The sequence below is a fragment of the Cololabis saira genome, chromosome 5 (genome assembly GCF_033807715.1).
Source record: "Cololabis saira isolate AMF1-May2022 chromosome 5, fColSai1.1, whole genome shotgun sequence".
In the NCBI taxonomy this organism is placed as follows: Eukaryota; Metazoa; Chordata; class Actinopteri; order Beloniformes; family Belonidae; genus Cololabis; species Cololabis saira.
In genome coordinates, this window is record NC_084591.1 from 42,904,287 (window position 1) to 42,931,754 (window position 27,468).

General features: G+C 42.0%; 1 protein-coding gene across 3 annotated transcripts; it reads right to left on the reverse strand.

Moving 5' to 3' along the window:
* Nucleotides 1-7,123: 7,123 nt before the first annotated feature.
* syt8 (synaptotagmin VIII) lies at nt 7,124-27,371 on the reverse strand. Of its 3 annotated transcripts, XM_061722689.1 has the most exons (10): nt 27,266-27,359; nt 23,738-23,952; nt 21,080-21,298; nt 14,095-14,261; nt 12,235-12,330; nt 11,928-12,095; nt 10,672-10,839; nt 8,951-9,068; nt 8,405-8,538; nt 7,124-7,441 (listed from the first exon to the last, which is right to left on the reverse strand). In XM_061722689.1, the coding sequence occupies exons 3-10, from the start codon at nt 21,273-21,275 to the stop codon at nt 7,175-7,177; spliced, it is 1,314 nt and encodes a 437-aa protein (XP_061578673.1). In that variant the 5' UTR covers nt 21,276-21,298; nt 23,738-23,952; nt 27,266-27,359; the 3' UTR covers nt 7,124-7,174. The 3 variants fall into 3 exon arrangements, with proteins under 3 accessions (XP_061578673.1, XP_061578674.1, XP_061578675.1); XM_061722690.1 differs by lacking the exon at nt 23,738-23,952 and having other exon boundaries at nt 27,266-27,371; XM_061722691.1 differs by lacking the exons at nt 21,080-21,298; nt 27,266-27,359 and having other exon boundaries at nt 23,738-23,812.
* Between the last annotated feature and the right edge of the window lie 97 nt (nt 27,372-27,468).

Consider the following 27,468-nt stretch of genomic DNA (forward strand, 5'->3'; position numbering starts at 1 on the left):
ATACCTTTGTTAAATGTAATAATTGTTCCTCAAACTGCAGTGTTCATGAGGACAATTGAACCTCACCTACTTACTTTTTTTTTTTTAATTTCTTTTATCAATCCCACAATGGGGAGATTCTTTCTCTGCATTTAACCCATTTTCTAGTCGAACTAGTGGCAGTGGTCTGCCATTTGCACGGCACCCGGGGAGCAGTAATGGATAAGGGCCTTGCTCAGGGGCCCAAAGTGGTTGCAATCCAGGGGCTTGAACCTGGGTCCTCCAGCCCTCCATATCCGTTTTATCCTTTGCAGGATAAACCAAATGACATTTTCTATGGTTAAGACCATAGATTTACATGAACGTATTGCTGAAGTACATGCTCAACACTCATACTACAAATAAATGTAAGACAAGCAACCAACTAACAATAACCCCACAGATAGACATGAGTCTACAAACGCCGTACTACACTGATGCTCCAATCAGAGTGCACCTCACATGCCAATGTAACACCACATGTTAACTTTCATCATTTCCATCATACATGGCCTGTCTGAGGACTACATGCAAAACTATTACAGCGTATGACTTAATCAAACATGACTACTGAATGGGCTGATGTGAAGGTAGGGAACAGCACATTAATAAAATAGCAATGTGTAGGCTGTTAGATTTAAGGTTGTTAAGTTGTTAATGCACTCACTCACAGAAATTATCCCTTAGCTTAGTCTATGCATGAATGTTACTTAAACTGTTCAGAGTTGTGCTGCAGTTGCTGCAAGTAATGTGTCATGCCACTTTAAATGGAGATTGCCACTATTCCAGAAATTAAGCACCAAAAAAGCTTGATTTAACATACTAATTCAAATGAATGTAAATGAGTGTATAACTAGCTGCATGAAATACAGTTTTGGTGCCACACTTCAGGGATAATTCAAAATGCTTGTAAAATACATTTATTACGTTTCCATTTAGTAATGAAAAAAATCTTTACGTCTTTCTTTTAAGATAAATCTTTCCAAGAATAATGAGGGTGGATGTGTAGAACCTCTTACGTTTCTATTTATGCAGTCACTTTAGCATTAGGCACATCCTATTCACAATTGAAATTTCTGGGCAGGGGGAATACACCTACAGATGGAGACTTATGTGATCTTAATTAAGTCAATAATGTTTGCAATTCAAGACAGAGGGAATTGTATGTCATGTAAATGTCCTGCCAGTCTAAACGCAGGGTTTAAGATTTCACCTCCATCGGGTGTTTGGCGATCCATTAACTTTCCTTTACCAGTTTAAAGTTTACTTCTAAATTGGTCAGACCTTAACAGAGAATGTTATACTGACCAAAAATTGTCATTGCAGTCACTTATCTAACAAAAATGTTCAAATTTTCTTCAAATAAACACTTTTGTAAAAGCCATACACGCTATTTTACAACATACACACCTACAAACCAGTTTTTAGATATTCTTGGTCTTTACATTTTCTTTTAAAAAGCAGACACGCGCTTGTCTTGACATTAATCATGTTGCAGCAAAACAGAAAATTACTTTTTACTTACACAGACAACAAAAATAATTTGTACTTTTACCATTATGTCATTCAAATAATTTTAAATGTAAGAGTCACAGTTTTTTTTTTTGTAATTTATTCTATATTATTGTTCTTTTTTGTATACGGTTTTGATATCCCCCAAGGCTCTTCTCTCGTTGCATAGCATTGTCACTTAACCTTCCTTTTAAATAGAGAATTATCTTTTTAAATAACCAAGCATTTTATTCACATACTACAAAACACTAGCAGATAATATTATTTGACGTATTACCGCATTATTACTTTAACATATCTACTTACCGTGTGTGTGTCTGAGGCCCTGAAGACAAATACATTTGAGCTTGCATCCCCCTGCTTCTTTCTCTTCCTCTTGTGTTTAATTGGATGGAAGGTCCTGTTTCCAGGTCTCCTGGTAACCCAGTGAACTGCTGATGTCACCGCGCTCCTTAATGAAGTGTGAGTGTGTATAGCTGCCTTTGTCAATAAGCAGGGAGGGAAATTCAGGGCAGATAAGCCTGTCAGTAAAGACTTGCCTCTGTGATCAGAAAGCACTCATCTTATTTGGCCTCCAAGCACTTTATCACAGCTTCTATTATAATCTCAAACTATGATCACATCACCTTGTTCATTTAAATCACGTGTTTTCTGCACTTACTTGAACCTACACCTTAACAATAAGGTCATTTTACAAACATTTATAATACAAAGGATGATACATATGAGTATTTACAATAGCCTATAAACTCACAAAAAGATGTAGTCAAATGTAAATAGTGAAAGCAAAGTGATATCTTGCAATTGAAGTTAATGCTTTAAATTCAGGGGTTAGTTAGAAATTGAAAGACAATTATTTTCTAAGAAAGAAGGGCAGCAGGTACAGCTATGCTTGACATCTGGTACAGGAGCTCCATAAGATAAATAAACAGCCTATACTTTCACCACTGTCATGGCTTGTAGTTTTTATGTGAGCTACTGGTTTTTTTGATAGCTCTCTGTTTTCTTATATTAATTGCCATTGTAAATTCCCTAACCCTTATTTATGATGTTAGTTCCTTATTCAACTTAATTTTATTTATATAGCGTCTATTACAATACAAGTTGTGTCCAGGTGCTTTCCAGAGACCCAGAACATGACCCCCGAACAATTATTACATAAACAATGGCAGGTAAAATCCCCTTTTAGTGGAAGAAAAACCTAAAAGTCATACATTGGCCAGAAAGAAAAATCCCTTTATCAGGGAAGAAACCTTGATCAGGACCTGGATCGCAAGGGGGGGGGCCCTCCTGCCAAAGACCAATCGAGTGGAGCAGGGAATGGGGGATCAGAAAGAGAATATGTCACTGGTGTCTGTGTAGACCAGGGGTGGCCAACCCGCGGCTCGGGAGCCGTATGCGGCTCTTTTCCCGGTGTCATGCGGCTCTTGCGACTTTATTTGATGGTGCAGTGAAAGGCAGACACGTAGGAAGTCGGGGCAAAATATGCCGCGACTGGAATCGAACCCGCGTCGCTGTACTGGGGAAGGTTTACATAAGTCGCCTGCTCAACCCGTTGATCTATACGGGCGCTCGTGTTTGTGACGGAAATGAGGGTGTGGCAGGGTGGAGGTGCAGCCACTCAGGTGATTGGGCACAGGTGGGCCCCATCAACCTCTCTACCCTGCCTGCCTTCATAAGGAGTGGCTGCACACCAGCAAGAGGTCTCTGCTGAAGGTGTTGGTGCACGTGTGTCTGCAGTGAGAGTGAATAAACCGGTTCCTGCACAAAACCCTGGTGTCCTCTGTCCTGTCGGTCGGCCCCAGTGGCAACGAGCTTGCTACACTGGCGCCCAACGTGGGGCCGGACAGGATGGAGGAGGGATGCGGGGAGTGGGCCCTGGAGGCGCTGGCCCAGGCGCTGGCAGGCCTGGTAGCCCTTTTGCAGGGCCAGGGGGAGCAGCAGGTCGCAGTGCTGGAGGCGCTGGTGGCGCAGCAGCCGACAGGCCGTGAGGCGGCGGCTGCGGGCCGCCAAGCAACGGCTCCCGAGGCGGCCCCATCGACGGCGGGACCTGCAGCGCGACCCACCCCGGCGCCACGACAGAGGTACGTCACGGAGATGGAGGCGGAAGCGGAGGCATAGACGGAGGCGGAGACGGAGGCAGAGACAGAGGCGGAGACGGAGGTTGCGGAGATGGAGGTCGCCGAGGCGGAGACGGACCAGCGGCCGGAGCAATGCTGCGTCATGGATGGGGTGGTCCTGGCCCTCCCCCCCCGGCCAGGGCCGCGGATGCCGTCTGGCCCCAGGCCACCCTGGGCCCAGTCCCGAGAGCGGCCCTATCGGCGGTCAGCCTGTCGCCGAGGGCGACCTCCCGATCGGTCTCGGTGGTCGGCCGAACCGGGAAGGCCCGGAGGTGCTCCGAGGGGGGGGGGGGGGGGGAGTTGGCTAAGCCGGATGGACCCCGGCCTGAGTGTGGCGATGGGGGAGTGTGGCAGGGTGGAGGAGCAGCCACTCAGTTGATTGGGCGCAGGTGTGCCCAATCAACCTCTCCACCCTGCCTGCCTTCATAAGGAGTGGCTGCACAGCAGCAAGGGGTCTCTGCTGAAGGTGTTGGTGCACGTGTGTCTGCAGTGAGAGTGAATAAACCGGTCCCTGCACAAAACCCTGTTTCCTCTGTCCTGTCGGTCGGCCCACGTGGCAACGAGCGTGCTACAGAGGGAAAAAAATCCCCTCTCAAAATGGCAGGAAAAAGTGCACGGCCAAACGAAAATATGAAGATGAACACAGGACGTTTTTAACAGAGTTGGAGAGTTTAATATGTATAATATAAATTAAATATTAATATTTAAGCAATACATCACGACAGGCCGTGGTATACGCTCATTATATCACAGCTGAGGGGCTTCTCCCGGCCCCGACGCGAAATTATGTATTGCTTTTATAAAACGGTTACCGATAATGTAAATATGAAAGAGGAATAGACAATCTATTTTATGTAGTTTTTAATTAATCAGAAATAAATATTATCCAGTAAAAATAGCCCCACTGTGGAAAAAAATAGTCCCATCTCTCCACATGTAGCTCCGCATGTCGTCTTTTGCTCGTCTTTTTTTTCGGAGACAGGCACTCGTCAATCCATTCATCCATCGTTAGCTCCTCCCCAGAGATCAGAGTTTACCGTCAACATGCCTAATTAATTGTTAACGAAAATAAAAAATAAACTTTAACACCATCTACTTTTTGCTACCTGCTGTAACCATCAAAAAATATGTAACAGTTGGTGGTTGTCATGGATACATTGTTGCTTTCCTGACGCAGAATGATATGCTATGATAAGTCTTTAGAATAGAAGACGTGGTATATGCTCATTATACCACAGTTAACAACCAATCAGATTGCAGGATTTCACCTTTCCGTTTTCTAATGGTATTTATATGTCTCGGAGAGAGCAGTGAGAGCAGTGAGTGAGGGATCATGGGTATTTGATGTGTACGATGTGGCTCTTTGCAGTAACACAGTAACCAATACTATAAAATTCCCAGTGTCCAAGTCGCTGATTCGTTTCCACCAGTGCCTGAGCATTTATCCAGTACAATCACAGCTTTACTTTTGTGTATATCAGTGGTTTGTTAAGGATTGTGATGTAAGGACCCAAGTGCAGGACATCTGGAGGTGTCAATAATTTTAAAAGTCCTTTATTATTTACAACAACAACAAGAACAAAAAACACTGCTCAGGGAGGAATCCAAAATCAATACAAATAAGCTCTACTAGCTTTTAAATATCAGTGGGACTGATACCTCTGTCAATCTCCTGCTCCATTCTTCCTCCACTGATGAACAGGACCTGGAGATACGTGAACCACTCACATAACCTGTTAACTCACTTGTGGATGAATGTGGATGAATAATTAGTATTCATTAGTAACTGACTATCAGTTTGTTTTGTTTTTTTATACATGTCAAAAATGTCCACATATTTTTCTAAAAATCTCTATCTTTAAAACTAGACATTGTCTCAATTTTTTTATTTTCTAGAGATATTGCTAAGGTACTATCTAAATCTCAGCAAAAACGCTGGAGTGAATGTTATAAATTAACCCTGGAAAAGGTTTTTCTGTGGAAACCTAAGGCATGTTAGTGTTAATAAATGCAATAAATTGGGCAAACTTCAGAACACATCTTTGACTTCTGCCATTTTTTTATTGTGCATTGTGTTCAATTTATTATCTTGTATGCTCATTAATAAGTAATTACATTTTAATTTCAAGCTATTACATGAGTCAACACTATGTTTATTACATTCTTAAGGATCTTTCTGGAGGGACAACATCCCTTAAAATAACAAATATGTGCTAAGATTTATGAAACGTAAGGAAAATCTAACTACTTTATAGTGAAATACTATTGTACATTTTGCAGTGATATTTCTCTGTCTCTGTCTCGTTTACATGTATGTATTTGAGTAGTCTTGTATGAAGTATAAATTTTATACTTTTATACTTTTATTTTATACTTTATACTTTTATACTATAAAAGTGTTGTTGTTTTACCTGCAATAGTAAACATGCAGTTTCAAGATGAATCAAGAAGGGACTCTACTGAGAAGCCGTGGAAACTGCTACTCTGCATAAAGGCTGTAGAGTAGCCGGTTTCCATCATCTAAAGCAGGGGTCGGCAACCCAAAATGTTGAAAGAGCCATATTGGACCAAAAACACAAAAAACAAATATGTCTGGAGCCGCAAAAAATGAAAAGTCTTGTATTAGAATGAAGGCAAATGGCAAAATGTTGAGAAAAAAGTCAAAATGTCGAGAAAAAAGTCAAGGTTTCGAGAAAAAAGTTGAAATGTTGTGAAAAAAGTCGCAATCAAAAAAGAAAGTCAGGGGTGCTCAGAAGGTTCATCTAAATCATGTGACGAAGTTGCTCTTTGGTGGGAAAAAGGATGTCAAAAAAGAGGAAAAGTCCAAGGCACTCTTCTTTAAATATAAAAAGCCTTTATTTGAAATGGCTATCTTATGTAGAAGATTTAAAAACGTGGGTTACAGCCCTCGCGTTTCGGCCACAGCCTTCCTCAGGATGTATCACTCAACACATTGATTCTCCTTAAATAGGATGATTGAAATCACCTGGGTAGGTGGGAGGACAAATGTAAACAAGAGAAACAACAGACACAACCAATAAATGGCTCCACCAATTGCCAAACAAACTGCCAACAAAAGTCGCAATATCAAGAAAAAAGTTGAAATGTCGAGATTAAAAAGTAAAGGAAAAAGGAAGAAAAAAAGGAAAAAAGAGAAAGGAGAAAAAAAGAAGAAGAAAAGGAAAAAAAAAGGTCAAACATTTTTGAAAAAGCTCCAGGAGCCACTAGGGCGGCGATAAAGAGCCACATGTGGCTCTAGAGCCGCTGGTTGTCAACCCCCGATCTAAAGTAAGTAAATTCTTAATTTCATAGTGTTTCAACTGAACAGTGTATTGTGGTTGATTACTGTACTGCAGGTAAAACACATGGTTAGACACAAACTACTAATAAATACTTCATACATCTGCATTTTAAGAAAAAAAATCCCTTTAATGCTAAATACTAATGCAAAATGTCCATCTCGGAGAAACCTCTTAAAAAGATCAGTTTACATAATATGAATATTTCTTCCTGCTGGTTGCCCCCTATTTGAAATGCTTTTCAAACAGTGGGTTGTTTTCCTTCAGCCTGGTGGGGAGGGGGACTTTCTTCTTCAGGGCCAGGGTGGAGTTGACCTGCTCGGCTGAGAGCAGGCTGTGCCACTGAGCGATGGGCCGCCGGGGGTTGGACAGCATGTCGGCCCAGTGACGCAGCTGATTCCCTGTGGCATCGCAGCCCAAAAACACTTTTCCAATCGCATCATTCCTGGTCATGGCGTCGTGGTCCCACACTGAGATCACCAGGTTCACTCTCTGAGTACGAAAGGGGATAACAGCGTTACACTTTTATACCCTGATTTATGTGGAAAAGTATGACTAAAGAAGCAACTTTGAAGGTCTGTAGCACCCTATAATGTAATAATTTCCTGGAAATGTAATAATGCCTGAAAATGTAATAACATTTGCACTTAACCCAATCAAAAATGTAATAAAATCCAATAATGTACTAACTTCACGAATAATGTAATAAAATATCCTGACGGATATTGTAATAACATTTTTACCGATAATTTAATAAAATCTTATTACATTATTGGGAATTTATTACATGCTACTCAAATTATTATTTGTCAAGTACTGTATTACATTATCGGTTTTGGAAAAAAAAGACCCACCTAAAAATGTAATGAATTCCCAATAATGTAATAAGGTATTACATTATTGGTAAAAATGTTATTACAATATCTGTCAGGATATTTTATAACATTATTGGTGAAGTTATTACATTATTGGGTTTTATTACATTTTCGATTAAGTTAAGGGCAAATTTTATTACATTTTCAGGCGTTATTACATTTCAGGAAATTATTACATTATAGGGTGCTACAAGGACAAAAGTAAACTGGTGCTTGTCTGTGTTTTAAAGTTTGCAGCTTTGGATCCACAAAGCTGCTGATTTATATAGAAAGAGCAAGTGATGACTTTTTGTGAAAATGTTTAGTCACTTATCTCTGCCTCTCTCCTAACACCACGCAAGAAATCAATCATAAATACATTATAAATAAATAAAATTAGTTTTTAAAAGAACTTTAATGATATAAAACATGTTTTAACATTTCTTAGTTTTCACATAATGTGTTTCTCTACATGTGGTTGTCACATATGCAGGGTATCAACAACAAAAATATTTTAGTGTTACATTTAAAAAATGAAATCAGAGAAAGTTATTGGAATAAAATCTTGGGCTCTGGTTTTAGTCACTGCTGACACAATCACCTGGATTTGATCGAATGACACATCAAAGGTGAAAGACTCGTTGAAATAAGGGTTCAGTGTTTTCTTTTTAATAGATGTCTTCTTTTTCTTCCACTTCCTCTTGTCAAGAGCCAGCTGCACCTTTACATACGGATCTGCAAAACAGCAAACAGATGTAAATCACAGGTACCGCTGAGGAAACAAGTTAGGAACAAGGAAAGATGAAGGAGGGATGAGAAATATGTATTGAAAAAAGATTTACCAAAAATAAGAAAAATTGTAATATTACGAGAATAAAGTCATAGCCTAATGTTGCGAGAATAAAGTCGTAAAATTACAAGAATAAAGTCGTAAAATTACAAGAATAAAGTCGTAATATTACGAGAATAAAGTCGTAAAATTACGAGAATAAAGTCATATTGTTGCGATAATAAAGTCGTAATATTACGACTTTATTGTCGTAATATTACGACTTTATTCTCGTAACATTAGGCTATGACTTTATTCTCGTAATTTCCAATTTTTTTTTGTCTTAGTTTGGCCTAATACTCCGTCGTACAGTCTTACCTGAGCTTCCTCCAAAGTCCATGCTCTTCAGGTTTTTACCTTCCAGGATCACAACAGTCAGTTTGCTGGCAGTGGGAACATAACGTAAAGAAAAGCAAATCTCTCCCAAGTTTTCTTCCTGAAACACACAAATGTCACATGCGAGCTCAAGGCTAAACGACATCAGCCGGAACGACTTTACAGGAAATCTGGCCTCATCGTCCATAAGGATATGTTTTATAGTCATATCCCATTGTAAGGTGAAATGTATTTTTGTGAAGTACTTAACCTTTAAAGTCACACAGGTTGAGATATTTTGATATAAGGGTTGAGTTAATTTATGATTTAATACACTGCCATCTCATTTACATTCATGTTTTGAATCATTAATCATTTATTTATAAAGGTGTTATTAAGGTTGCTCATGGTAACAGGTTGGGTGGAGGGAGAATTCTGTTCAGTACACTGGAATTAAAGCTGTCGGAGGGGTCGGATTTTTTCTTTCCTTTTTCTGGACACATTATTCACTGGCTACTCTCAGGATGGAAGGACCATTTCACCCAGTATAACAATAAATGTTTTTGAATATGATTACAGAATATACCTTTAATGTTGAAGTACAATCTTGTGAAAAAAGTCGAAATGTCGAGAAAAAAGTCGAAATGTTGAGAAAAAAGTCAAAATTTCGAGAAAAAAGTCGAAATATGGAGGAAATAGTCAAAATTTTGTGAAAAAAGTCAAAATGTTGAGAAAAAAGTCAAAATGTCGAGATTAATGTTGAAATACAATCTCAAGAAAAAAGTCAAAATGTCGAGAAAAAAGTCAAAATTTCGAGAAAAAAGGCGAAATGTCAAGATTAAAAAGGAAAGGAAAAAGGAAGAAAAAAAGAGAAAAAAAAAATAGAAGAAAAAAAGAAAAAAAAATAAAAGAAAAAGAGAAAAAGGAAAAAAGAGAAAAAAGGGAAAAAAAGGAAAAAAGAAGAAAAAAGGAAACAAAAAGGTCAAACATTTTTGAAAAAGCTCCAGCGAGCCACTAGGGCGGCGCTAAAGAGCCGCATGCGGCTCTAGAGCCGCGGGTTGCCGACCTCTGCACTATACTATAAGGACACACTAGCTGCTGAAAAATTGAAATTATTTGTAGGTTAAACCGGTTCAGGTGATGGTAACACGCAGGTTTTCACTGGTTGACATAGCCCTATGCCCACTGGACCAGCCTCCTCACTTCTACTTCACTGAATACTATAATTCAATTATGGATATATATTTTTTGCAAAATTCAAATATGCATACAGCTCCTCTGAAGGACCTGCTGGAGAACAAGCTGCAGTAGAACAACACAAGAGATGTTTGTGGTCATGGATGAAGAAGATCACAGGCTTCAAGCAGAAGGAAGAGATAGATAGAAGTCTGGACAGAACCAATGAACTGAGCACACTCTTCTACAGGTTCAGTTCAGAAACAATCCCAGCATCCTTCTGTCCTGCCTCCAGCCAAACACACCTCTCATCCTCCCTTGACCCAAAGCTCAGAGCTAGAACTAAATGGTTGCGTATCATCTCATATCTCTGTATTTCACAATAGGTTTGGGTCTGGGAGTGCTCTGGAAACAGTTTTAAAAGAGAGAATTAAAACAAATCCTTGGTTGCACGAAAACTGGACATTGTTGTCATTTCCCTCTATTGTACTTTCCCACCACTAGCATCACATCATAAAATGCTAAATTAAAGGCAAAAAAAGTAAAACCTCAAATTTGGCGGGCTCGGCCAAGTCCTGCCATTCCTCAATGACATGGTTCCTGTCGATGTCGCACAGCTGCACCCTCAGCTCTCCAATGATTTCGTGTTTGGTGAATCGGTTGAAGTCGAACACCTTCATCACCACGGTGGATTTCAGGAGGGTGGACTTGGAAAGCTATGGAGACATTTTTCATGTTAAAAGCTGTAAACATTTTCCTTTTTGTTTTGCGGAGTTTTGACTGGGTGCATATTACCATATTAGTGTGCAGAATCATCAGATTATAACTGAAACACTTGTAGACCTTAAACAAACTACATCTCTAGCTTTTGTAGTCTTGTTTTAATTACTACTTTTTAATTAGGGATATGGGGATGGTTACTTTTTTGTCACTTTAGACAAAGTTAGCATTTTTTAACAAATTATATTTCAAATCTTAGAAATGCCTTGAAACCCTATTTTCTTATAACAGAAAAGAGCTTTAAGGATAATTAATAGATCTGACTATTATAAACAAACAAATAATCTCTTTATTAAATATAATACTCTAAAATTCCATTATATAGCAGAGCAGAAACTGCTTCCAAACTGCCTTCAGTATTTGTTCCAAATAAAAGAAACCCGCTGTGACCTGAGGGGGAAACTCATGTTTGAGATGACGACAGCAAGAACTAATATTAAAAAGAGATGGACATCAATTAAGGCAAGAGAAATATGGAATAGTTGTGACAACGACCTAAAAATGTGCAGTTCTATCTACAAGTTCAAGAAAATGATTAAAGAAAATATTGTAAAATAAATATAAAACACTATAACTATAAAGTATATTATCAAAAACATTCTAGAATGTGAAACGTAAATTTTATATTTTGTCTTATTTATTTTTGTCTTCTTTATGCATTGTTTGTTTCCTCGAAGTAATACTAATGTTTCATATTTAAGTTGATCACAAGACAAAAAGAGTAGGCACTATAAGCTACGGCTTCAGCTACACCTTTTCGGCAAAAGAAATGTTTATTTGACTTTTTCATTTTGTTTTGTAAAAGGTGTGTACAAGACCGAAATAAAGATAATTAATTAATTAATTAATTAATTAATTAATTAATTCATTCATTCATTCATTCATTCATTCATTCATTCACTCATTCATTCATTCATTCATTCATTCATTCATTCATTCATTCATTCATTCATTCATTCATTCATTCATTCATTCATTCATTCATTCATTCACTCATTCAACCAGAACCAAAAGTGCATTTTACCTGAAAGGTGAACATCTCATTGAATACAGGGTTCAGTGTGCTTTTGAACACTTTGGTCTCATAGGTTTTGGACTTTTCAGGCACAGTGTAGACCTTAACGTACGGGTCTGAACTCCTGCCCAGGTCCATGGCCTTCAGGTTGTTTGCTTGTTTGATCCCCACTATGAGCTGAAAAAGACAGATAGGATTTGAGAACCTTAATGTGAGCTTCAGTAAAACCCTTTCCAGTGTATTAAGTAATGGAGTTGCCGGTGTCTGACTAGGAAAATGTATTTTGTTGCAGCGTAAACAGCAATAACATATTCACTTCAGACAGGGTAGCGTTGTACTCCAAAGAGTAGAGCAGCTTTCCTCTCTGCTCTGTTGTCGAGCCGTAGTCGACATCCCACACATCTGGCTGCACCTGTCAGAACAAAACACATCAGCTTCAACCTCTCAGGAAAACAAGGACGCCAGCCTTCATTTGCTTTACCCAGAAGAACCCAGACCCATTTCCACTTGAAGAAAAAATATGGGGTGCATAACATACACCAGGGGTCGGCAACCCAAAATGTTGAAAGAACCATATTGGACCAAAAACACAAAAAACAAATATGTCTGGAGCCGCAAAAAATGAAAAGTCTTGTATAAGCCTTAGAATGAAGGACATGACTTGCTGCATGTTTCTATATTAGTTAGAACTTGGTTCTCGGCTGCAAATGTAGCATGTTAATGTCTTTCCACATGACTCTTTTTGTTACGCAAATCTATGGAAGAGTATCAGGGCCAGGCAGGAGAAAAATAAAAATAATATTTTAGCGGAGGAAGATTTTTTTTTCATTATGCACTTGGAGAAAAAAGTCAAAATGTCGAGAAAAAAAGTCAAAATTTTCTGAAAAAAGTGAAAAAGGTTGAGAAAAAAGTCAAAATGTCGAGAAAAAAGTCGAAATGTCAAGATCACTGTTGAAGTACAATTTCGAGAAAAATGTCGAAATGTCGAGAAAAAAGTCAAAATGTCAAGAAAAAAGTCAAAATGTAGAGAAAAAAGGCAAAGTTTCGACTTTATTCTTGAAATTGTATTTCAACATTAATCTCGACATTTCAACAATTTTCTCGACATTTTGACTTTTTTCTGCATAGAAGTGCATGATGAAAAAAAAATCTTCCCCTCAAATATTTTTTTTCCTGCATGGCCCTAATACTCTTCCATACAAATCTTCGTTAACAGAAATGTTGAAATGTAATATTTATTCTACACATTTTTACAGCATTGGAAAACGCTAAGGATGTTTATGTCATGTTTGTCCTCCTACAGAAACCATGTGAAAACTAAAAATATATTTCCCTCCCCCAATCGATTTCCATTTTCAAACATTTTTCATAAAGCTCCAGGAGCCACTAGGGCGGCGCTAAAGAGCTGCATGCGGCTCTAGAGCCGCGGGTTGCCGACCCCTGACACAGATGAAGTGGACTATATGTGTAAGGACTTTCCAGGTCATTTAAAGGCAGTGTGACTCTTGTGTCACCATGGGTCCCTATGGGATAAAGAACACGATTGTCTATATTGTTGAGTCCAGAAATGGAATATTGACTTAGCTGTATCTTGTTGGTCTAATAACAAGGACCTCATCCCCGGTTGGGTGCGACATAACTAAATTACTAAAGTATGCAATTAAATCAAATCTAAATTTTTTTACAGTTTTCAACCACTTAGCACTAATTATTACTTTGAAATGTTGGAAAATGTAATATACCAGTTAAAACAATGCTACTAATGAGTCTGGTGGCATTAGCAGGATTATGAATAACATTAAGTCATTAAGTCTTAATGGAATATTTAAACATGTAACTGATAGCTGTTAAACTAAACTACACGGTCCAGATAATGAAATGACCATACTTAACTGTACTAATCTGGCCACAACAAATTTCTACTACCTTGCGCGTCTTTTAAAGCTGGAAATGACAGTTATTACTTCTATACATGAGAGTCTGCGTCATGTGAGCAGGTTGATTGATACAACTGTCCTAATGCACATTGCTATATTTAGTTAAATTTAATATTGTGCAATATATAGAAAATATTTTAAGTGTTTGTTGATACAAAATAAATGGATTATAATAGGCTGACTGCTACCACTGAATGAATTAGAGCTTCATAGTTACATCTTAAGGGTTGGTTTCTCACCAGAGCTGTGGCTGTTTTTCCATCTACACCCTTCATATTGATTTGCTCATTCTTTTGACGCTTCTTCTTTTTCCCTTTGCAACAGCATTTGATACAGACGCACAGACAAAAGAGCAGAATGAGCAGGCCGCCAGCCGCAAAGATGAGGTAGATTACCCATCGTGGCACTGTGGGAAATGACAAAGGCAGACAGTTAATCAGGTTCTTCATTGGGTTGTGTTCATGCAGAACTCCTATTTCATAGATTTATATGACTAAAAGCAAGATATCTTAGAGATCTTAAAGAGATTTTAAGTATTCTCTCCAGAGCTTGCAGAGGGATAAATAGGCGTTTATGGTGGTTTACATATAATCTCTCTGATGCTAAATTGCAAACACCTGGAATGCAAAAATGTACATATATTCACAAGTTAAATGAAGATGATATGAAAAAAATAATATTTTGGCTTCAGATGTTTTGCAAAGAAATAAAAGTCAAACTATATTTTTTGTTGAATTTCCATGTTACCCCCACATTTTTGATTTCCGGTTGCAGTTCAGTCACCCTTCATTATCTTACTGCTCTTGTTTTCCTTTATACATCATGTGTTTCTAGCACTGCTGGCTGGATCTACCTTGTACTGTCTCAGAAGCACTCCTGACTTGCACAACCTTGTCTGTGCCTGTCTGTGAATGAATGAATGAATGAATGAATGAATGAAAACCTCCTCTCTGAAAAAAACATTCCAACTTCATCCTCAGTCCAAAACAACTTAGGTTCTATTTCGTCCCTACTGACCGCCAGGCGGTGCTGTAAGCACTGGATATCTCCCCCTCGCGCATGCGCATGTCGAGTACAATACCAACAATGTCACGTCACCCGTGACCCCTGCATGACCCCCGGAAGGGTATATCTTCCGGCGTCAGCATGGGATCGGCTCCTTTTTTCTTCTCGCATCGCACGTCTGAAGTACGAGACGGAAATGGGAGCTTTGTGAAGCTCCTTTTTTTCCTCCCTAAGAAACCCGCCGGCCTCTGTGCAGCTTCGTGCCGTAAGGTAGGAGTAACGATTTTTTTCGTCCTCCGAGGAGCTGTGGCCGACGCGGTATTGATGGTGTCGGGTGGCGGCGGCGTCTCCCCGCCCCGCCCCCCTGCCCAGCTGACAGAAGGTAAGCTGTCAAGCTGCGCCTGACACCTGATCACAATCTGCGCGGGGAGACAGCGTTTCGCTTTCTCTCCCCACTTATTAATGTGACAACATTATTTTTTCCTTGCAGATTATTTTTTTTCTTTTGAGAAAAAAAAAGGAAAAAAAGAAGACAGAAAAGGATTATTTTTTTCTTTTGAAAAAACAATACAAACACCTTTTTTGGTCTTTCTTACAGCCGTGGTGAAGGCCACGCCCCTCTCCCACCGGCTCATTTGTGGTGACGGCAGCGTTTCGCTCCCTCTCCCACTTTATTAATGTGACATTATTTTTTTCTTGCGGATTATTTTTTTCTTTTGAAAAAAACAACACAAACACCTCTTTTGGTCTTTCTTACAGCCGTGGTGAAGGCCACGCCCCTCTCCCACCGGCTCATTTGTGGTGACGGCAGCGTTTCGCTCCCTCTCCCACTTTATTGATGTGACATTGTTTTTTCCTTGCTGATTATTTTTTTCTTTTGAAAAAAAAAAAAAAAAAAGGAAAGAAATGAGAGAGGATTGTTCTCTTCTTTTTGAGTAAAGACGCCTATTTTTGCCTTTTCTCATAGCCGTGGTGACGGCAGCGTGGCCCTCCCCTCTCCCGCCTGCATATTGGCGGTGACGGCAGCGTGCTCGCTGTGGTGACGGCAGCGTTTCCGCTCCCCTCTCCCACTGACACACCCGTATTGACGGTAGCGTGGCTGCTCCCCTCTCCCACCTGCATATCGGTGGCGACGGCAGCGTGCTCGCTGTGGTGACGGCAGCGTTTCCGCTCCCCTCTCCCACTGACACACCCGTATTGACGGTAGCGTGGCTGCTCCCCTCTCCCACCTGCATATCGGTGGTGACGGCAGCGTGCTCGCTGTGGTGACGGCAGCGTTTCCGCTCCCCTCTCCCACTGACACACCCGTATTGACGGTAGCGTGGCCCTCCCCTCTCCCGCCTTCATATTGGTGGTGACGGCAGCGTGCTCGCTGTGGTGACGGCAGCGTTTCCGCTCCCCTCTCCCACCGACGCCTACGTGGTGACTACAGCGCGTCCGCTCCCCTCTCCCACCGGCACATCCGTGGTGACGGCAGCGTGACCGCTCCCACCGACACATTCGTGTGAACGGCAGCGTGTCCGCTCCTCTCTCCTGCCAGCACATCCGTGGTGACGGCGGCGTGTCCGCTCCCTCTCCCACCGGTCGCTGTGATGGAGCGTTCATGCCCAGGGTGCATGGCCGCCCTGGACCCTGCGGATGACCAGGACCTCTGCGTGTCGTGCCTCGGCCCTGAGCAGCCCTGGCACACTTGCAGCCGAATGCACCGCGTGCGGAGGTGGCCTCTAGCGCCTTCCACAGGCGCAATCCTTCTCCGGTGGAATTCACATTCCGTCTTCGTCTGATTTTTTTTGAGGGAGCTGCACTCATGCTGGAGAGATGTCACAGCCGGCTGATGACCGTGCTCTGACGGCGATGGAGGATGCTGCTGTGGCTGGTCTCCACCACATGCCCCCCCCCCCATCGAGCCCTCCATTGCAGCACTGATAGTGGCTCCTGATGAGGCTCTGAAGCCAGATCCCAAGTGCCCCTCTACCCAGAGTAGGGTTACTGATGGGCATATTTGTAAGGCTTATGAAACAGCGGCGCGCATCGGCCGGCTGGGGAACACCCTTTTTTCATCTGCTACTGGCTCTCTCCACCTCCCTGCAGGATGCACAGGTGGGTGATTCCACACAGGACATGTGTGACATATCCCTACAGGCTTTTTGCCTCCCAAACGAGGGAACTGGGGCGGCTGATGTCCACCCTGGTGCACACGCGCCGTCATGTCTGACTGGCGCAGTCACCCCTGACGGAGACTGCTCGTAGGGTTCTTCGTCAGGCACCGGCAGAACCGGGGGAGCTGTTTGGGGCAACTGCCCTGGAAGCTCTGAACCGCACCGCCCTGGCTGATGAGACCAGGCAGCGGCTGGTGTACCTTCACAGGGGTGCGGCCGCCTCCTGTACACCGGGAGGCCCTTCACCGGCCCCCGGGCCTCGCCCCCGGCCGCCTGCCCACGGCGGCCGGCGCGGCTTTCAGCGGTCTGTGAGTCAGCCTGCTGGTGACTTTCGCCCCCCCTGTGCGCGGACCGTCCCACCAGCGTCGGGGCGTTGATCCCGACCGTCGCCCCCCCGGGACGTCCGGAGCCCGGGGGAGACGGCGCTAAGGCCACGGAGCCGGTCGTCAGCTACTTTTCCGGCAGCAGCTCGGTTACTGGGCTGCCTGCTCATTGGGGCCCGGGTGGTTTCCACCCTAGCCCAGGGGTACGTATTGCAGTTCCGACACCGGCCTCCTATCTCCGGCCGGGTTGAGATGACCATCGTCAGAGACCCGGCAAACATTCCGGCTCGGGCTCAGGTGTTGCCCGCCCTACTGGCCAAGAGCGCCATCATGCCGGTGGACCCCCCGCCGCGGCCTGGGGGTTCTACTTGAGCTACTTTCTCATCAGCAAGAGAGGCGACGGACGTCGTCCCATCTTGGACTTGAGGGACCTCGACGAATACATGAAGGTCCTGCCCTTCCGGAGGCTTGACCACAGCAGATGCTCTGCGTAGGTCAGGAGGAAGTGGTTTGCAACTGTGGACCTACAGGGCGCTTGTTTCACGTGCCGGTCGCGGCACGTCACCGGTGGTTCCGGGGGCTAGCCTACCGGGGCCACCGTTGTCGGTTCAGGGTGCTCCTGTGCGGGCTCTCCCTGTCACCGAGGATTTTTTTTTTTTTTCACCAGGTGCGTGATGGCAACCCTTGCCCCTCTTATACCTTTGGGCCTGCTGTCGCTACGCCCCCTGCAATGTGGCTGGACAGCCTCGCCTGGATGCCAAGAGGCACGGGCGCAGGCTGGTCAGGGTTTCGCGGGTGTGTGTCTATACCCTTGCACCCTGGAAAGGCGGGACATTCCGGCTGAGGGGTGTGCCCTTAGGCGCTGTCCCCTCCCTGCCGGGAGGCTGTCATCAGTAGTCCTCCCGGGTCCGCACGCGCCACATCAACGTGCTGGAGCTCTGGGCTCTGCACTTCACACTAACATTTTTTGCAACTCCTGTGGGGGAGGCACGTGCCGGGTCGGTCGGACAGTGTGTCCACTGTTCCTTGATCGGCCACCAGAGGGGGCCCCGACTCTGCACAGCTGCTGCAGGTGTCCCGGGGCCTCCTAGCGTGGACAGCTCCTCGCCTGCCCGGCCTTCGGGCGATGTTCCTGCCTGGAGACAGGAACCGGGTGACGGACTTCCTCTCCCGGCGCAAGCCGCCTTTGCAGAGGGTCCTCCAGAGGGCTCACGGGCTCCTCTTGGTGGCCCCCTTCCGACCGGGGAAACATAGTTTCCACTGCTGCGGGGGCTCTGCTGCGACACAACATGACGCCCCTCAGAGGGACCGTCTTTTCCAGCTGGGGATTCAGGTTTTGCACCCCGACCCCGTCGCTTTTGGCTCTGAGTCTGGCCGCTGCGGCGCCCGACCCATTGTTGTCAAGCTGTCCTGAACCCGTCAGGGCTGGCATCTCGAATGCCCATGTGCCTCCCACCCGCCTCTGGTATGAGTGCGAGTGGGGGAGATTCTCTGTCTGGTGTGCAGACAGGGCAGAGGACCCTGTTCTTTGCCCTGTGGCCACGATCCTGGGGTCCCTTCGGTCCCTCCTGGATGGTGGCCGTGCTCAGTCCACTTTAAGGGTGTATGTGGCGGTCATTTCATCGCAACATGCCCTGGTTGAGAATGCCGCCGTGGGGTGCCGCCGGCTGGTTTCTCTTTCTCAGGGGGGCTCTGAGGCTGCCCCCCCCGAGGAGCCCAAAGGCCCCAGTTTTCGATTCCATTCGATTTTTATATAGCGTCTAATACAACAGGTGTTGTCTCTAGACGCTTTCCAGAGAACCTGAACATAAACGTACATGTAAACCCCCGAGCAGTGTGGGACCTGCCCATGGTGCTAGGTGCCCTCTCTTCTCCACCCTTTTGGGCCCTTGGCCCGGGTGGGCCTGAAGTGGCTCTCTATGGAGATAGCTTTTCTCCTCGCCATGACATCGGCGAGTCGATGAGTTACATGCCCTGTCAGTCAGCTCAGGGGCTACGTTGTGGCCGAACGTGGCGTTCCTGCCCTGGGTCCTGCAGAGAGTGGGCCAAGCCCTTTGTGCCCCGTACGGGCCCTTGCTGCTTATGCTACCGCGCCTGTGCGACGGTCGGAGCAGCTTGTTCTCTGCCATGGTGGCCCCAACAGGGGGCGTGCTGTTTCTGGACAGCGCCGTCCCACTGGGTGGTGGACACCGTCGAGCGCGCCCACAGGGCCAGTGGCCGCCCCTTACCAGTGGGGGTGAGGTGCCACTCGGCCAGAAGCGTCGCAGCTTCTTGGCTGCCCTGCAGGGGGTGCCTCTGGAGGACATCTGCACCGCGACTTCGTGGACGTCGCCAGACACGTTCTCCAGGTTTTACCGGATCAATGTCGCCACTCCCCAACCATTGGGCGTGGTTCTACTCCCGGGTCCTTCTGCCCCTGATCAGTGAGGTATGTGACCGGGATTCTATGTGACATTGTTGGTATTCGTCATCCAGTGCTTACAGCACCGCCTGGCGGTCAGTAGGGACGAAATAGAACGAAAGTTACGCCTGTAACTACGGTTCTATGAGTCCCGGATGACCGCCAGGCCTGCCGGTAACTCCGAATCCTCGTGCTCTCGCGAGAAGATTCTAGGAGCCGATCCCATGCTGACGCCGGAAGATATACCCTTCCGGGGGTCATGCAGGGGTCACGGGTGACGTGACATTGTTGGTATTGTACTCGACATGCGCATGCGCGAGGGGGAGATATCCAGTGCTTACAGCACCGCCTGGCGGTCATCCGGGACTCATAGAACCGTAGTTACAGGCGTAACTTTCGTTTCAAGTCTTGCATTTTCTGAAATAAAAGCTTCCTGGCTTCATCATATAATGGACAATAAAACAAAAAATGAAGTTCATCCTCAACAACATTTAAATCACAAACACTACATAATCTTTCCTCTTCAGGAACAGAGTTATACCTACCTGTTTCTATGGCCAGAGGGAGAATCCCAGTTCGCAATTGAGCAAATAATGATCTTTCTGATCTATCCAGGGGTAAAGTCGCATAAGGTTCAGGACAATAAATATTCTTCATCAACCGGTAAGTTCTAGGTTTCGGTTTATGCCAGATGTCATTGGCCCATTTTTCTTTATACTCAAAGAATAGCATACGCTTCACATACTGAATATTACACTGCTGACCATTTATAAAAAATATGTTGTAGATCAATTTCATTAAATATAGCATTTATTCCCTGACACCAAGGATAGTTATGTGTTTTATCCCAATTAAAAACATTTTTGGCTATTCTAGCCTCTGGCATAGAAGACAGACGATTCCAGAGTCTAAGCATTTCCCCCTTCTGCTTGATTAAACACGGCTCCCAACCCACATCACCTTGGAAAGCCAGCACAGGAGTACATTTGTGCACGCCTAAAAAACATCGAATAGCCTGATTTTGAATAGCATTCACTCTGGATAACTCTTTACCCCCCCATACCTCCGCTGCATACAAAAGAATTGGAGAAATGCTTATACTTATACACTTATACTTATACTTTGAAAAATATTACAAAAGTGTTATGAAATGGATATACCTCTTTCCCACGGCTGAAACATCTACTGTACATACAAACCTGGTTGGTAATATTTCTGTCCCTCTCACAAAGAAACACATCTATATTGTTAAAATGAGCAAAAGGACTGCTTGGAACACAAAGGGAAATGTTAGGGTGCAGGATGGCGTGGGTGTAGTTGTTGTTTGGTGACTTACAGGGGATCTGGTGAAGCAGGCCGTCAAAGAAGCCGGTGACTGGGCTGACGGTGGTGTTAGTGGGGGTGAAGGTGGTGGAAACGACGGTGCTGGGCTGACTGGTGACCGTCAGGTTTCTGCTCCCAGCTCCAGCCAAGGAGTGTGGTGCATGAGTTATTGGAAAAAAAGGATTTGAAGGTTGATGGATGATAGGCATGATGAAGAAGATGAAGATGAGTTCTAGAAGCAAGAGATGTAAAAACAATTGTTGTTGACCCTCCACTGATCACGGGACGTATACATTCTCAACCTGCAGAAGCTTTAACAAAGATCGGTCACTTTTTTTTTATATCAACTCAACAGTTTCCTGACATCCACCTCTTGTCTCTGGGACACTGATGTAGGTCGTGTTAAAGAGTGGTGTCTCTTTACAAGAAAACTTGGACCAAATAACACCCTGTAAACCAGCTGCTACCTGCAGAGGTGGTAGTAACGAGTTACATTTACTCCGTTACATTTACTTGAGTAAGTTTTGGGAAATGTTGTACTTTTAGGAGTAGTTTTGAATCACTATACTTTTTACTTTTACTTGAGTAGATTTGTGAAGAAGAAACTGTTACTCTTACTCCGCTACATTAGGCTACGTTGAGCTGTTACTTTTCTTTTATCCCTTTTATCCACGTACGAGTCAATCTCATGACATCACTGGGTGATTCTTTGGGAAAAATGTTTGTTTTTGCATGTTTTGTCACATTTACACAGACTCAAACACACATGAGTTCATGGGCTTGTTCTAGTTCCGCCTAAAAAACAAAAGTACAAAGGTTTGAAATTTTGTGCTACTTGTGCTTAATTTATTTTTTTATTCTGTTATTATTATATTTATTTTATTATTTATTAAAGTACTTGAATTTACTTTAAGATTATTTTAATTTAAGCTATTTTTTATTGATTTTAATTTATTTTATTGATTTAATTTGATTAATTTTTTAATTTGTTAATTTTAAAAAATTTTTGTACTTTTGTCTGTTTGAATGGTTGTGTTAAAAAAATAAATCAGACGTTACTCAACAGTTACTCAGTACTTGAGTAGTTTTTTCACCAAGTACTTTTTTACTTTTACTCAAGTAATTATTTGGATGACTACTTTTTACTTCTACTTGAGTCATATTATTCTGAAGTAACAGTACTTTTACTTGAGGACAATTTTTGGCTACTCTACCCTACACCTCTGGTTACCTGTCACAAAATGTTTTATATCAAAAGAAGAGAGAGAAAAAAGTTGAAATGTTGAGAAAAAAGTTGAAATGTCGAGGAAATAGTCAAAATTTCGAGAAAAAAGTTGAAATGTTGAGAAAAAATTTGAAATGTCGACATTAATGTTGAAATACGATCTTGAGAAAAAAGTGGAAATGTTGAGAAAAAAGTAGAAATGTCGAGAAAAAAGTTGAAATGTTGAGAAAAAAGTCAAAATGTCGAGAAAAAAGTCAAAATTTCGAGAAAAAGGTCAAAATGTTGAGATTAATGTTGAAGTACAATTTCGAGAAAAAAGTCGAAAAAAAGAAGAAAAAAATAAAAAAAAGAAGAAAAAACAGCTGTTACCTGTCACAAAATGTTTTATATCAAAAGACTTTGACAATAAAAACACTGTTATGCATTGCATTTGGAGGAGTTCCTCCTTCTCTAGTGAGCTATGAAATCTAACAAACATCAACGTTACCAAGAATGGGATTCCACCTGCAGAACTCCACCATGAACAAACAGCAGCACATTAACCTGAAGTCTGATAACATCTCTGATAACATCTCTCCCCTCCTTCAACCAGCCGCAGGCTTCCATTTGACAAATGTGAAGCAGATTACACACACATGCTCGTCCCCTGTTGTAGACCAGCATCTAACTGACACCCACAACCCCAGCCTGACACATTAATACTCATCTAAAACCAAACTACCTTGAGTTTCCTTGATTTGGTAAACAGATAACACAGACAACACAATCAAAAGCATATTCCATAACCAGAAAGGAGCAGGAAGAAGAAAATCTTATTATACCTGCCCCTCCCTCAAAACAAAATTGAACAATAATAATAATTACTCAGTTAACATCACAAAGAAAGGAAAACAAAACAATCAAAGATAGATTGTCTGTCTCCATACGTATATATTATAAATCTTAACTATTTCATCCATACATTGCTATTTCTTTCTCTTAAAATTTTTTTTGAAATATGTTTATACAGCCCTTTAAATCATCATGTAATGAATTCCACAACTTAATTCCAACAACAGAAACACTCATCTGCTTTAAAGTTGTTCGGGCAAATAGATGTTTAAAATTACATTTTCTTCAACTATCTTCATTATTTGAACTGAAAGTAAACATGTATTGTACATTTTCTGGTAATGCTTTACATTTAGCTGTGTATTTATAATTAATTATTTCCTGAAGGGAAGTTATATTTCTGTTAAGTTCTAAGAAAAATGAAACCTAAGCCATTGTGGATGAAGTAGTAGACATGTGAGAAATACTGACGTTTAAATCTTAGTACAAGTCAAGTTCCAAAACATTGAATTCTCTATTTCTGATGATCCGACTGATGGCAAATCATTACAAATCTTTTCCTTTTTTTTGACAAAATCAAGACAAACAAGGCTGTAATATAAATGTTGTACTCACTTCTGTTGAGGTTTACAGAAACGCTAGCATCTCTGTTCACTCAAATCAAATGTCTGGCTGAAAGTTTAGTATTTCTCACCAGGAGACTGATTGTGTTGGAGTGACTGGCGGGGAAGGAAGTCATGTCTTAGTGGAACAGGGGGACTGCACTTGATTGTTTTGCAAAATCCGCCCTCAAACGTTTTGAAGAGAGGAAACGTCTCCTCCCTCCATTTCTGATTGGAGTGTAATCAGGGAGACACACACACACACACACACACACACACACACACACACACACACACACACACACACACACACACACACACACACACACACACACACACACACACACACACACACACAGTATACAGTGTATGTTGTCACTGACAACATACACTGTATACTTCCTGCTCTGTTCAACTCCAGCAGAAAATGTTGTGTCAATATTTTCAGTGACAGATCCACAAGTCAAATGAAGCTTTATATGTACAGTATAGATGGCGCCTTTTGTTTGAAAAGGCTAAAAATCTAAAAGAAGACTGCAGAGTCTGAGCTAGGGGTGGGTTAAAAATATCGATATCGATATTTTATCGATATACATGTGTAGGAACGATTATCGATACATAAATCCAAGTATCGATTTAAAAAAAAAAAAATTTTATCCCGATTTTTTTTTTTCCCCGTTTTTTCACCCAGTGCTCCTTGCTAAGTCAGTCCTGGGAATTGCTCCCTGTACCAACCCCGGGAGGCCCTGCACTGAGCTCAAGTCTCCTCCTTAACCTGAGGAGTGAGCATGTAGCACCCTATAATGTAATAATTTCCTGAAAATGTAATAACGCCTCAAAATGTAATAAAATATCCTGACTGATATTGTAATAACATTTTTACCGATAATGTAATACCTTATTACATTATTGGGAATTTATTACATTTTTAGGTGGGTCTTTTTTATTTCAAAACTCATAATGTAATACTTGACAGATAATGTAATATATATATATATATGTTCATTTTCAGTCCAGAGTTCTACATTTTGTGTTTTAAGTATCTAAGAATGTTTTATACGCTGGATTTGAAACACCAGAATGACTATGGGCTTTAATTGCAGACTTTAAATACCATGCAATAAATTCCCAATAATGTAATAAGGTATAACATTATCAGTAAAATGTTATTACAATATCCGTCAGGATATTTTATTACATTATTGGTGAAGTTATTACATTATTGGGTTTTATTACATTTTCGATTGAGTTGAGTGCAAATGTTATTACATTTTCAGGCGTTATTACATTTTCAGGAAATTATTACATTATAGGGTGCTACAGAGTAGGCCGCTTCTTTCCACCAGTCAGGGTGAGGCTTCTCTGGCCGGACATAGCGATGGAAGGATCACGTTATTCCATTATTGTAATTAGAATATCGATATCGTATCGGAAATCGTATCGTCTTGGGACCTAGTGTATCGGAATCGTATCGTATCGGGAGGTCAGTGATGATACCCAGCTCTAGTCTGAGCTGTCTGTCCTTTCTCTTTTCTTTGCCAGTTTTATAGTGCTCCTACAAGAAAATAATACCAAACGTGTTACCTCACACAGCTACAGTGGACATGATTGCAGACGTGACCCAACGAAGTGATGATGGACGAAAAAAACGAGAGACGGGAGAAGCAAGACGCCAAACAAGCTGTAAAGTGTTATGGCAACTGAACCTCTGCACCTACAAGGAGACCCTTCTGACTAAAGACTGCTGGAGTTTCTCTCAGATAATTTAACAATCTTCCCAGAAGTAGCTGAAGGTTCAAGGTATCTTTATTTTGCAAAAAGAGTGATTTTCTTTATAGCCCATATACGCTATGCCTGTACCAGGCTTGGGGAGGGTCCAGCCTGTCCCGTGCAGTGTTCAAAAAAGTGTTTTTCACCAGTTAGGTCAGAGCCACTGATCTAAAATCATAAAGTGCCTTAGGATTCTGCAGCTGTAAGGACAAGTGGAAAATTAAATCTGCAAGCAGCGATGAACGGGCCCTCACACCCTTGTGCACGTTCAGGCTGCAGTGGAAGCTTGTATGACTTGATGTAGATTCTTCAGGCCTGGACAAGATGACACCACCCACAACTCTCTATATCAAACCATTCAAAAGTTATGGCAGAAAGTAGGAACTATCAGATATGGAACAATCAGATGAAGGGGGGGGCGCGCTTTTTGGCGTCTATCGTTGCCACGGTAACGCTTTTTATTGAGAAAAGTAATGCAAACCAACAACCATGCCACGTTCAAAGTCACTTAAATCACCTTTCTTCCCCATTATGATGCTGGTTTGAACTGCAGCAGATCGTCTTGACCATGTCTACATGTCTAAATGCATTGAGTTGCTGCCATGTGATTGGCTGATAAGAAACCCCAAAGCCTGTCAGTTTTGGTTCTGGCATCAGCTGGCATTTTCAACCACTGTCTCACGACACACGAGTGTGAAACCACTGAGTTAGTTGGAATGCAAGCATGGCTTAATGACTTGTAATTTCGTTCTACCAAATCTAGGATATAAGAATGTTGTCATTAAGCTGACTTTGGGTATTATTAAAGTATATTTTAACTGAATAGAACTGAATTTGAGTACAAGCATCTCTAAAACAGACTCATGTCATTATCTTGGATGCTATTACTTACACATATAGTACCACAGAGAATAGACTTGGAGTTATTTTTGACCAGGATTAAATTAAATTAAATATGAAACAAGTTTCTTAGTTGAAAGTGTAAATACCAGGTTTGATTAAACATACTGGTGCTTTCTATCTTCTTTCTTTTCTGATAAAGATTTTTTATATGATTTCCTCCTTTCTGAAGAGGGCTCAAGAGGTTAGCAGAAATGAGAAAGAGATTGAAAATTAGAGAGAGGAAGAAATAAATAAAAGTCAAATCAAAAGGTAAAAAGGGAGGGTTCAAAAAAGCAAAAAAACACAAATACTGAAAAAAATTAAACTACCGGTATTCAAATTTAAGAATGGAAAGTAAGAAAAATTGAATAATATGAACATTTAAATTGTATTAAAATAATTTAATTCATTTTAACAGAAGAGCAAAGAAAGCAAAAGAAAAAATACTGCATTTTGAGGTAGAATTGAAATAATAAGATTTTTTTTGAAAGGACAAAAAATAAAAGAGGAAGTTTGGAGAAGAATCTGAGGAAAAACAAAAAATGGTGACCGAAGGTGAGAAATTAGATGACAGAATAATTTCCAGACTCTCAAGGGTAAACAGGAAAGGACAAACTGAAGAAAAATCAAGAAAAGAGACATGGAAACAATTAATGGAAACGAGGGTGGGAGAGTTGATACATGAAAAAAAATAAGAAAGATGATAAAGATGAGATAGCAACACATACATGAAAATCAACATGCCATTTGTATAAATGTGCAATATTGGTCATCCATCTTTGCTACATATTATTTAATTCTCACATCCTTAGCATCCTGACATTTTGAAAATTTAGAACCCCCTTTTTTTTGTTGTTTGCAAAAGTGAAAAGCAGTGGCACAACGATACCTGAGTGGAATGACGAGCTTGTCCAGAAGTTTCTTTTTCTATTATTTAAGTTCCATCTCTGTCCTTCTGTGTGCTGCTCATCCTCAGTCAGGCATCTTTACGTTTGTGTACCTGAACCTGCAGCAGCGACCACACCTGCTGAACACACACCTGAGCAGTCAGTGTTCAAACACAGGTGGAGTTACTAAAATACCTTAATTACT